The sequence below is a fragment of the Trematomus bernacchii genome, unplaced genomic scaffold (assembly GCF_902827165.1).
Source record: "Trematomus bernacchii unplaced genomic scaffold, fTreBer1.1, whole genome shotgun sequence".
NCBI classification, from domain to species: Eukaryota; Metazoa; Chordata; class Actinopteri; order Perciformes; family Nototheniidae; genus Trematomus; species Trematomus bernacchii.
Window position 1 is genome coordinate 206982 of NW_022987821.1, and position 13081 is coordinate 220062.

Sequence of the window (13081 nt, forward strand, 5' to 3'; positions counted from 1 at the left end):
GCACTTGGGTGACTCCAGATGAACACATCTCAACATCTATTGGATGGATTGCTATGGGATTTTGTGAATACATTAAATGTCTAGTCTACTCTCTTCCCCTGACTCTAGAATTATTGCAATAGCCAATGTTAACCATTTTATAATTGTAAAATATAATAATGATGAAAAATGTTTAACTTTTTTCTGCCGTTTACAATAAAAACGCTTAAAACCGTAGACTGCCACAACAGAAGTGGAAGCAACCTGCCAATCACAAGGTAACCCACTCTAAAGCATACACTACTTGATCTTTTTTACTCTAAATGGCACAATGATTAACCTGTTAAGCCCCGAGCCTGTTTATCAGGTTTCAGGCTCGAAAATGACATGCCCAAAACAAATGACTACAACTTCACTTCTAAAAGGGTTATATGAATAATTTATTTTATCAAAGCAAGGTTACATCTTTGAGTTGGATGTAGAAGTGTCAGAATCAATATAGATTTTTCTCAGTCAGAGTAAATTCAGATGGAATATAGTAAAAAAATGTAAATTCTTACCTCCGCCTAAAGAAAAAACATTACTTATAGTGAAAACCACCCTTGAATGATGGGATGGTAGACTAAAAGCTTTAGGAATCCAAACTATAACATATAATAAGTACCCTGTATCAAGATTGAGGCAAAACAAGTTCAATTTGACCTTTTTAGAGAGGTTTAGCAAAAAAAAGTTCCAGGCGGAATAAGCTTTCGGCACATTTGGGTACATCTGGTTCCATCAGTGCCATTTGACCTTTTTCAGGTACCAGACTATAAAAATGATGTATTACATTGAATTATCACCATAGGTATTCATTCCATTCAAAAAAAAAAAATAAAAAAAAAAAAAAAAAAAAAAAGGTTTTTTCTTAACAGGTTAATAAATAAACATCGTGCTGTATTGAGGAAGACTTGAAACCATTAACTTGTTAGGAACATGTTCACTGAGGTAATAACTCAAGTGAGAAGTAGGGTCATGATTTCATAGATTTCTATCAATTTAAAATTCTCTTCGGATATCAAAATAGCTAGAGACCATTTGATGTGTCTCCATCCACAAGCCATTATTGACAGAAATGCAAGCAATAATGGAAAGGATAGGTAATTCAGAGGAAAGTAGGAACCCAAGAAACCATATTGATTGGACCAAATTGATTCACAATTCCACTCGATAAAAAACAATTATCGGACTATGATTTCCAATAAACCAGTCAAGCACCATCATGCACACTCTACATCAACACACAACAAGAAATGACAGTTATTGTGAAATAATACACAATTGCATGTAGTGTGTGTTTTGAAGAGAGTTGTGAATGATCTCCTCTCTGGCTCTTCCTCCCATCTAGAAGACACTTCCCCCCTCGCCGCTACAGGTGAAATCGAATCCAATTACGGCAATAAGTACCTGCTTAAGTAACCTGCTGCTCCGGCTCTTGGGAATCATCCATCATGGGGGAATTAAGGGTTAAGACCTCCCACACTAACCCACAACCCGGTGAGACCAGAGCTCTCATCCCAAACTCAGATAGATGAAACAAGCGTGTGGACTGAAGAGAATATTGCCTTTAACGATGACCAATATGAATCAACTCCAAAGGCCTGACAGACAGGGGAGTCCTTTGGAAAGAGGAAATGATATGAACAATGGCAAAGCGGTTCACTTATGAACATGTCATTTATGATTTTACAGTTTCTTTTATGGCATCACCCTAAGATATATGCCTCCTTAGAAATAAAGTAATATAAAAAACGGTTTGTTTGATGAAAAAAGGCCCAATGTATATATAATAATATCCAAATAAACATTTCCCAACACACGTCAACTTCCCTTTCTTTGACAATTATACATGTATATTTTTGCGGGGGAAAACAATGGCTGATTTCCATTTGATTTGTCACTTCAGGTACTATGATCACACTCTTTCATTTCAGTTAGCTATGTGTACGTATAAAAGACACACGTCACTCTGCATCTTCTCTGTAATTTCAGCTACTCCAACACTGGCACTATCCCTGAATTGTTAATAGGATTTTTTACCATTAATCTTTAATTGCAATTGCTCATTTTGTGTTGAATTTTGGCCTGCGGTTAAGCAACACAGATGCTCTGTCAGTAGACAAAGAGCATTTGGCTTGACCAGTGGAATATTTGTATTATACAAGCACTTCATGGAGGCACAGGAAACTTAAGTGGATAGAACCACACATCTTCATTATACAACTGGCACATTTGGAGAGCACAAAATCCACTGGCAGAATATAAACAGTTGTTTGTCTTGTCAGAGCTGATGTTGGGGGAGGCTTCTGTATCACAGCAGATGTCTGCCTGCCCAGCATGTAATAGCAGCCTAGCACCCTACTGCCATCCCAGAGTTATAACTTCAAATCTCACCCAATAGTCACACTACCAAGCTGCATCGACTTCATTTGCAAACAAATGCTCCGTAGCTAAGCAAAGGTACACACAGTATTTCAAGCCTTACTGCTGTCTCGGAGAATGGGCTTTTAATTTGTCAATTTCTTGCCCTGTCACTCATTCCCTGAAGGAATAATGCGTGTTGATGTGCTTATAAAATGGAGTTCAAGGCTTGTCTGCTGCTTTACGATTGTCAGCGGCCTATCAAGTCATTGTGAAGGGTTGTGGAAATGATCAGCGTGTCAAATAATGATGATAATAAGGGGCGAACTGGAAAGAGATTAAAAACAAGTCAACAACAGTAAACCGGCGCACATTTGGCATATATCTTACAATGCTACAAAGCCTGGAGCACGTAACTGAAAAGTCACTGGGATCATGGACATTGTTCAAGCTGTTTAGAAAGCTGTTTAAATAGGAATTTGGAACGTCATTAATATCATGTTTTTGCAAATTTGGACCTTGTTCGGGGTGACACTGAGTTTGGCGAGCCTCCTCATGTCACCATCCGCCACATGCTGGCTTTGGAAAAAAAGTCATGATGACATTAACACAAACCCATAATATCTAGTACAAGCGTCACACCTGCCAAGCGCCAGATGCCGTCCACTCGTGACCGAGCCGCTTACCTTAGCGATTTGGACACACCAGTTGAGCAGCAGCTGCGATCCGATGTTGTCCTTGTGCTCGTGCACGTAGTCGAGGAGGCAGCCGTGGGGCATGAGCTGCGTGACCAGCTGGATGGTGGGGCTCAGGCACACGCCGAGCAGACGCACCAGGTGGGGGTGCTCCATGCTGGCCATGATCAGGGCCTCCTGGGTGAGAGGGGGGGGAAGACGGACAAAGAGGGACTAAGAAGGCTGTGGCTGTGAATACAAAACAAGTCTTTCCCGTATTTACTCGAAACCGGATCTATGTATTGTGGAAAATAGGAGCGTATTTTATTTCCACAATCAATTAGTGTCTTGGCATCACATTTAGAATAGTAAAGTGACAATCATTTGAGTTGGACCCTTCAGAATCTCGACATCAAGACTAGGAACACCTGCTGTGGATATTCTACTCATGGAGGAGTAGTAGAATTGTGTCTGTCCTTGCATCTATAATCCATGGTATAATTCTGCCCTGTATTCCAAAGAATTCCTACTGTAGGTGGAGTAAGATGCATAAATTAGGACTTGTGGGATGATGACTGTATCTGCATGCACAGCATCTGTCCACAGAGTATTCCCACTGTGCGAGAAAATCCTGCAGAAACCCTCTTCAAAGCTGCCTTTTTTCATCCATTTTTGATGGTGTATAAAACACAGAGGTTATGAAATGTTGCAGCATTGAAACACCGCAACGTGAGTCGAGCATTTACACACTGCCTGTCCAATACAGTGTGTTTGATTTCCAATATTTCTGCGTGTGGATGCGTGTCTTGGCGCAGCAGATGGACGTAGAGGTGGGAGCAGTTGGGACTCCACGTCGGGTAATTGTTATTGCCGCGCTGCGAGCAGAAGGATGTGCGGCGGTGATGAAGTGTCATGATAGCGAGGGCTGGTACTCGTGTCCGGCGTGTGCGTGCATGAGCAGGAGCTGCACTCGGAGTTTAAAGAACACTCACTTCCAGCCTCTCAGTCACGCGCTCTCATATGCGGACACACTCTCTTGGCAGCTCTCTAAAACACTCACACACTCAAGGACGCACTCCCTGCATACGGTCGAGGAGGTGTATATCCAGGCTTGGCCCCGGGGCTGGCTGATAGATAAACGAGGTGCCTTTTTAAATTTAGGTGCTAAAGAATGAGCTCAGAGGGAGAGTGGTGGCCGTGTGGATTAATTCTAAACAAGGGAGGGGGGGGAGGCAATAGGCCATAGAGAGGCTTTTGGCACCATCAGTGCTCTGATTTAAACAGAGCCTCGCGGCCCAAGGTAGTGCCACTACATCTCCACTTCATAAAACCACCTGCCCCCCCCCTCACTGCTCCTCTGAAACTGGCCTGACATTACACAACTCCAGCCAACACCTCGGGATCAAGAGAAAAAAGGGAGGGAGAGTGTGAGTAACAGAAATACTTTTATTCTGCGCCGGTGATCCCAAAAGACTCGCGACTCGTAAACTACGTCCAGCTAAACTCTTCCTCGTGTGTGTGTGTGTGTGCACCGGTGTGTGTGTGTGTTTCTCTCTCATCTCCCTGAGCGCTGACCTCCATTACTGCCGGCTGACCCTCCTTTCCCATCTAGCACACACACACACACACACACACACACACACACACACACACACACACACACACACACACACACACACACACACACACACACACACACACACACACACACACACACACACACACACACACACACACACACACACACACACACACACACACACACACACACACACACACACACACACACACACACACACACACACACACACACACACACACACACACACACACACACACACACACACACACACACACCGCAGAAAAGGTGTGTGTTGCTAAATTAGTGTGGCTTTTGCATTTCACACAAATGAATCAACCCCGCACTCTCGCATCACATATATGCCAACACAAGAAAAAAAATCACCTACATGCGAGGCCGCCGCCACCCGGGGGGGCCTTTTGTTGTAAAGTGCGCGCTATTTGCTTATGCGTGTTTATGTGTGTGGGTTTTCCGAGTGTGTTTGGAGCCGGCACTCCAGTGGCCGGTTTCCCAGTTGTGAAGCGTGAGCCTGCCTTTAGATTGCTGTTTAACAAGTCGGCAGACAGAGCATATTGGCTCTGGGTGGACGGAGACCCCCGCTGGGAGGAACAGGGGAAGGAGGAGAGGGAGATGAGCAAGGAAAACGCAGGAACAGAATAGAATGAGAACATTTTATCACACTTTTCTAGGTTTTAACTTGAGTTTCTCGCAAAAAAACAAGATTACAATTGAAGACTTCATGATAACGTTTTAGCTTATCTTTGCCCAATGCTTATCAGAGCTTGTGTGCTTCATCATTTAGCTGAATAGAGCAGATTAGTTGCGTTATTTAGCCAAGACAGATCCTGCTGTATGTACAGGGAATGAGGTCGGAGACAGGAATACAACTTCTTTATCAACAAGTGTGTATTCCCTGGCAACCAAAAAGCATTGAAATCTAATATTTGAACTGAATATCTGACAATTGTCTCTGCGGGCTTCTAAAACAGCAAAAGCATATCCCTCCTAGTTCCTTTTGCTCAATGATGGTGGCCGTCGGGTGCAACCGCTGGGACCGGGACACTTGTTGACGTTCAGGGATTATACATTTAAATAATAAAGTTATGTTATGGCAATCCTTATTACAGCGTATTTCCAGCATATTCATTAAGGTCACATGGTAAGCTATATGATGTGAGTTGGGTCACACAGAGTTAGAGAGACAATGGTCGTTCTGAATTATCAATAGATGTATTCATTTTACAGTAAGTGAGCTGACGCCGAGGTTAGAGGAAGTTCAGAGAAGGCCTCAGGTTATAAAAACAGTTAACCTTTGTTACTCCTAAGGATGTCATGAGATGATGACTTTTAAACATATACAAGTGTGGCATTCAGAGGGAAAAACATGTGACGTTTTGTGTGGTAGGCTGCATGATCAAATGTGTGTGTGTTCATTGCAGTGGCTATATATGCTGTATGATTGTTGCTACTGTTGGGGGACATTTCTGCGATTGGCAGGTGATGTTGTACTCCAGATTATTATTGTTGTTGCGCAACTGAATAATAATTCATCTCAACCAATGTCTGTGTTTTATTTATCTCTCTCTGTGTTAACATTAAGGTTGGTGAGCCATACATTGCACTAACATTTATTCAGCAGCTATTTCCAGACTTTTGATGCATTATTATATTAAGATTTTAACAGTTTGGAGCAAACTTCCAAGACGATATTGAAGATTGCGAAACCTCGTTATAAGCAAATTACAGTAGAGGTGTGTGAAAAGAAAGATAGGTGGAAGACAGAGGAAGATTGGAAGAAAGGTGACGAAGATAAGGGAGGAAGAATTGGAAAGTCCCCAGCTTACTCCTCTCCTACTCCCCTCTATCACTCCTGGATTGCAATAAAGCCATTTCTCATAAACAAGTGCTGTTTTTTAATAGACTCTCGTTCGATACATGCCTGGCTGTATAGCGCTGTGAAGTTCACTTTATCACCGGCTCTGACTGAGATGGTACTCTCGTAAGAATTTACTGCTGAATGCACAATCCCACAAAGTGACAGGCTCGGCAATTTCTTTCAACAAGGCTGAGGCTTTACGGCTCGGGCACACAAACACGAACACACGGGGCGAAAATGGACACAAATTGCGGCGGCATAAATACTCACGTCCATGAACTCCACGTTGGCTTTCGGGCCGGTGGTCTCGTTGAGGATTTTAATGGCAACAGGGATCTTCACTGTCTCACCTTCTGGCACCCAAATGCCCTGAAATGTACAAGTAATCACCATAAATGCAGTTTCAATAAACATGTCCACAGCCATGATGATGTTGATGGGGACTTCCTGTGTTTAACAGTGTCTTCTGTCCCGCTTACGTTCCTCAAATACAAATAAAACTAGCAACTGTGAAAACATTGACGTGCGTGCAGAATTTCAAGAAATGTCCTCATGGGCTAGAGAGATCGCTTTTACGAAAATGGGACTAACATGAGGTCACAGTGACCTTTAACCATCACATTTTAGTCAATTCCTCCTTGCTTCAAAGTGGTTGCTTTTGCCAAATTTGAAGAAACAATATCTAATTTTTTCTGAGATATTGCACTCACAAGTACATTTTTACTCACAACAAATAGCTCTGATTCCTATATGGCTGTAACACTTTTGTATGTAGATAAGCTATGATCATAACATCTAACTTTACCAAAGGCCTTGGTGGTAAAAAAAAAAGCAAAGAATATGTATTTAATGAGTTGCAGGGTGTTATGAATAATTTTTCCAAGGGCAGTGAAGTTGGCAAGCAAACTCCAGTTTCTGTTCCAGGTCCTTGAGCCACCCTGGACTCATGTCCGTCAGGAAACACTGACACAAAGGGAAATGTTGATGCTTGTTGTTTAGGTTGTCAATTATAATTGCAAGCGGAAAAGCTTTTTATTTGATTGTCTTCCTTGCCGATGTGGGATGTGTAATGAGGAGGCGACAATTCCACACACTGACCTTGTACACTGTTCCAAAAGCTCCAGATCCTAGAATCTTGACCCTCTTCAGCTCCGTCTCCTTCAGGATCCGCAGCTGAGCCTGGTTGGGGGCCGTTCCGCTGGGGGTCAGGGGCTCCACCAGCTGACAAAACGCACAACACAAATTAAGTCCATTTATCCTCGTCAACTCTTTTTATGGCTAGAAAAATAAAGCATTCCTCTTGGCTTTTTTATGTAAAACCTGAAGCACTTCTTTTGATTTAAGTCAAAACACTTGTAACCTCTTGCTCTTGGCACTCTGCATGCATAAACATGTCTTAAGAGTGGAGCATCCTTTTATTCTAATCAACAAAAAACAAGTATTGGAAAGGGAAGGAGGCTTTTAAAAAAGCAGCCAGCCTGCCTTGTCCTGATAGTCGTGCATTTGGCTGGTGCACGGAGGGATTTATGAATACAAATAATTCAGGTGTGTGGAGTTCTGTCGAAACTGGCAGTTACCTATGTGGGCCGCGGCATGAGCAAATCACAGGGTGGTGTCAGCTGCTATCACAGCCGACAAAGAGTAGCGGCTCACCAGCTGTGCACATACAAAACAATTCCAATTTCGAGGTTATGACAAGCCTCCTCCGCACTGCCTGGCTGCCAGTAACAGCTGACACTGAACAGCATCCCAGCAGCTGGCCGGCCACCCGCCCGCCTCACCAGTAGCCGCTCAACAAAGCCCCGGCTAGTAAATATAAAGGACCTGGCACCTGTAACCGAGCGGGAGAAAACTGAGCCAAAAGGAAGTAGCATACATGTATCTCAGAACACATGTATATTCCACATAAGCGCAAATATTGACACCACACACATAGAGCATATATTAGCTCCACAGGAAGTCAATGCCTCCGATCGATACGAGTCTTAATGAGCCTATCGGGCGCCTCATTCGCCGCGGTTTATCAGCGGCATAATCACCCAGCTCAACCACGGCCATCAAACAATATAATGAGACCATATATCAGTCGGTCAGCCATACAAGCACTTACTTAATGTGATATAAAACCATCAGCACAATAGGAGCGGCCATCGCAGCGCCAGGCGGGGCAACAGAATGGATGACATTGCCCGCAGCTCGGCAATGACACGTCGTTTAATGGCCGCTGTTATGGCCCGGGGGCGCGGTGTTAGCCTGCTGACATGTCACCGCAGGAAGTGAGTGAGCTGACAGGGAAGTGGATGAGGGATACATATTGAGGGAGGGGAGTGAGGTGGCAGGGAGCATGACACAGGGATTGTATAATAGTGTATAATAACCTACATCCTAATCATTTAGTCAACAGCATTACTGTTCGATTTGACTTGAGATATTTTGACATGAATCCGACCATTTTTCATTATCGGCTGATGGTAAAATAAATGGACATGACCTAGATCTCTTTGCATTGTTGACATATCGTAGCTTTTTGTGTGACTATCAGTACAAAGTCACACGATTACACAACCAATTACGCTAGCAATTCACGCGCAAGAGACTTTAGTCTTTAGGACTGTTAGTCCTTCAAAAGAACGTATTGCATGAAATAATAAATTACATATAAGCAGATGTATTTGCAACGACAAGACGGATAAGCTTTGATCACATCCATCAGCCTGATATTTAGCCAAAGAGCATCAGTTTGTTGTTGCATACAATGCCTGAATAACAAGAAAAAATCGGTGCTCTAGGTAGAGAGAAATGAAGAGATTCAGAGAGAGAGAGAGCGCAGACGAGGCACAGGGAGGAGGTGAAGGAGCAGGAGTATGAGCAGATGGTGAAAGGCTGTAGCTGTTATTGTTTCATTAGGACAAAGCTGGACTGCTCTGATGAGGAGTGGAGGGGTCTATTAAATAAGACGCCGCACACCCATGGCCTGAAAAGCTCTCTTGAGCTCGTTCTCACGCACGCACACTCATCACGCCACTTTATTTACCAGCTAATAATGCACCTCGCCTTTGCCAAATGAGCTTCGCCGGTGGCTCGGTGCGGAGGATTCGGATGCTTCATTGGACAAATAAGCAGTGTGTTCAAGTCTCGAGCAGGAATACATTCACAGAATGATTCCGTATTGAGTAAGTTAACTATGTCCTCAAACAGAAAGTTGCACTGCAAAACCCTCGGGTGTACGCTTTTATGTTAACATATAAAATGCTACATTTGTTGTGTGTGTAGGTGGAATTAGGTGAAACTAGGTGAGCTACAGAATAGTTAATTGTTTAGGGACATAATTCAATATTAACTCTGTAGTCAGAATAGCTTAATGAAGGTTAAAGAGGGTCATGAAATGTGGTATTACTAAAAGGATCGTAAGACACAATGCAGCACCAAGGGGATACATGCATGAGAGTCGTTTCCAATGTCAATTTAACTATTAGGCTAAAAGAACTAGCTGAAGGCATGACCATTTGCTCCCTAACATTGTTCCATACAACAATAATCACCACATTTTCCTCTTTAAATTGGGTGTCATGATGGCCTTGTACAATATTCTTGTGCTAAACCACAATGACACATAGTGAGCTCATTAGGACCATTAGCATGATAGCAGGAGAGCGTGCTTATCAGTATGCAAGGACTTTCATTCTTCTTGGTATTAGCAAGTCCATCCCAGCAGCAGTGATCTCACTTATCCTCCATCTGCATTTAAAGAGCAGTCTTTTTACTGTACTGCTTAGTTACTAAATATAAATTAATCACTTAGATCTGTAAACAATCTTTATTAACCCATCTTGTGCACACCGTTAATTGTGCTATTACTTGATCCATCAGACTTATTTATTGCATATTTGGTTATCATTTACGATGCACAACATTATGAAGTTACTGAAATACAATCAATGTTGTTAAAGTAAATGTATATATCGTTGTGTTCTGTCTGTCGGAAAACAGCTGTTGTCCATCTGAAACCCTCTGTTTTAGTGACTGTCTCTTTAAGAGAACCAAAGAAAGTCTACTCCTTTCTGATTGGTCAGTGTTTTTTGTGTCTTTCAAAGTTTTTCGAACCTCATTGGAGCAGACAATGACTGTAACGATACTGTAGCGACATCACATCGACATTTTAGGCAAGTCCTAAAGGGTTTAAAGGGAGGGTTTCTAAATATGGGCTGAAATTAAAGAAATTGAATCTAATGTTTCAATTTTGGACTTTAAAAGAAGTCTGGTTTGTTAATTCTGCTGCAAAAAAGCTATTTGTATTTCTTTTCAAATGATTAAAAAGGTGTGAAATGTGCACTTTAAAAATGTGCCCTGGCCTCAATACATGAAAACGTGAAAATGTTTTGACTAGATTGAACATGAGTTTTAGTATATTTGAACAATAGCTGGCTGTGCCTCTGTTCAGCCAGCCTGCCCTGGCGTGAACAACGGGAGCTGTCCAGCTCCTCTGAATGCTGAAATACTTCTTGTAAGAGAACAGAGGAGAGCATGTAAGCAGCATGGGAGCTGTCCACAGCCCGCGGTGCTGAAACACTCACATGGCCTGTGTCTGTACAACGCTGAGGACCTTGGGGGGAAGGATAAAGGGAGGGCGACTCCAAGTGCATTAGTGCTGCTTCATTGCACCGGGGTCAGAGTTCAAGGCCCGGGGTCACGCTGCAACAGTGAGGGGACTCTGCTGTTTGAGCGCTCTCTCCCTGCGAGCAAAGCAATTTGTTTCCAGGGGCTTCCTTTAAGAGGCCCCACAGTGTGAGTCTGGCTTTTTTTCCCTTCAAGGTGAGGTGTGGGAAACAACAAAAACAGGAGTCTAAAAGATAGGAGAATAAAGTGTTTGCACGCAAGGGAGACAGACAGGTAAATGGAGATCAAAATAAAGAAGAAAAACTAAACGGGAGGCGCGAGAAAAGAATATTAAAACAAATGGTTTGCCTTGAAACATGTCCTTGATATGTAAATGTCGGCCGTGTGCTCGGATCACGTTTTGACAGCATGACTCAAGGCTTTCTTTTTCCTGTCTGACACAAGAGGTGAGCTCTCTGTTTTAAAAAAGGAAAAACAATGGCAGATAGGGAACGAGAAGGGGAGTCCCTGAGCCATGGCTGTCCCCAAATCCCTCACCCAGACAAGCTTGATCTCCATTCGCAGCCTCGGCTCTATTATTCGTTTGAATAGAGGATCCACATTCTGCAGCCGTCTAAAGCCTATCGTGCTGTTTCATCAGCCAAAAAGAAGCCTGTGGAAAGTGTGATACAGGGTGCGGGAGCGCAGGTTTGTTAGTATGCTGGGTAGGCGAGAGCGGAGAGAGGCATTCAGATGGAAAGTAAACAGAGTATGCACAAAGTATGCACGCAGTGTGAATGCATATATTGATACTGTATGTTAAAAAGGAAGAATTCAAATCCCAGAGAGATGTGAGGAAACCACCACCGCCTTAAAAGAACTGATTCTGAAATACTGCTGCTGCTTTCAGCCCTCAGAGTCAACATTACACATGGAGAACAGGGTTCCTAGCTTAAGGCAAGATGTTTCACTTTTTCTTAAATGCGCTTTTGAATGGAATATAAAAGCATATTTTCTGCTACCTGATTCTGAATGGCGTTAATGGTAAATAATATACAAAAAAAGTAGATTTTATAATGCAAGATTAGACAAAGAAAACCACAAAATCCTAGCTTTTTAAAAACGTTTTAAAATGGTATTTAAAACATTTTAATACCAATTGACCTGTATTTTTAGATAAATTATTATTTGATCATTCTTTGCATGTAACTATAACTTTTACTATTGTATTTCATACCTGTTGTATTCTACTTGATTGTACAGGTTTTTAACCTATTGTGTTTCCTTCGCCCTTTGTACATTGTATGTGTAGCGCTTGAAATGCCTAGTTAAAAAATGCTATTTTAATAAACTTGCTTTGCCTTACGGTACGTCTACACAGCAGCGTTAAAAAAATCTTGGAGGTGGGCGTATCGGATTTTTTGCGAGCAAGGCACGAACAACCAATCACATGAATCTCCCGCCCGCGACATACGAAGCCAAAAAGCCCGAAGTAAACTGGATATAAACTCCCCAAAACAGGCGAAAACATACCACTGTCTCTGCCACCTCCCTCCATGCCTGGCTCCTCCGGTTTATATCCCGGTAGGTCTGGTCATAAAGCACCGGGTGATTGATTCCCTACCGCTAATTTCTCCTCCATTTTTTGGAATATGAGGAAATGACCTGCGGTATGTCTCTCCCAGCATACACGCCGTTTGATTGGCTAGAGCTTGAACTGTCAGATTTGCGTACACGGGATTTGATTGGCTGACGCTTCCACCTCAGCCTCAAAAGTTGAACATTGTTCAACTTTGAATCCTGAAAATCCTGAAAATCTCCGCTCGCCTGCCCACAATGCATTTCGGCGAAAAGTGAGGGAAAGTGACGTCACCCCATTCAAAGTGAATGGGCAGAAGCGTTTCAAGATTTTTTTAACGCTGCTGTGTAGACGCACCGTTACTTTGTAGAACGAGTGCCCTCAACACTTGCACA

At 42.8% G+C, this 13081-nt stretch overlaps 1 protein-coding gene across 1 annotated transcript in view; it reads right to left on the reverse strand.

Moving 5' to 3' along the window:
• Positions 1-13081, reverse strand: part of LOC117499247 (receptor tyrosine-protein kinase erbB-4-like) — a 211332-nt gene that overhangs the window by 25087 nt on the left and 173164 nt on the right. Inside the window, exons 19-21 of the mRNA XM_034151628.1 lie at positions 7610-7732; positions 6782-6880; positions 3066-3251 (exon numbers count right to left, since the gene is read on the reverse strand). Of these exons, the coding sequence (XP_034007519.1) occupies positions 3066-3251; positions 6782-6880; positions 7610-7732 (408 nt within the window). The remainder of the gene's footprint in view (positions 1-3065; positions 3252-6781; positions 6881-7609; positions 7733-13081) is intronic.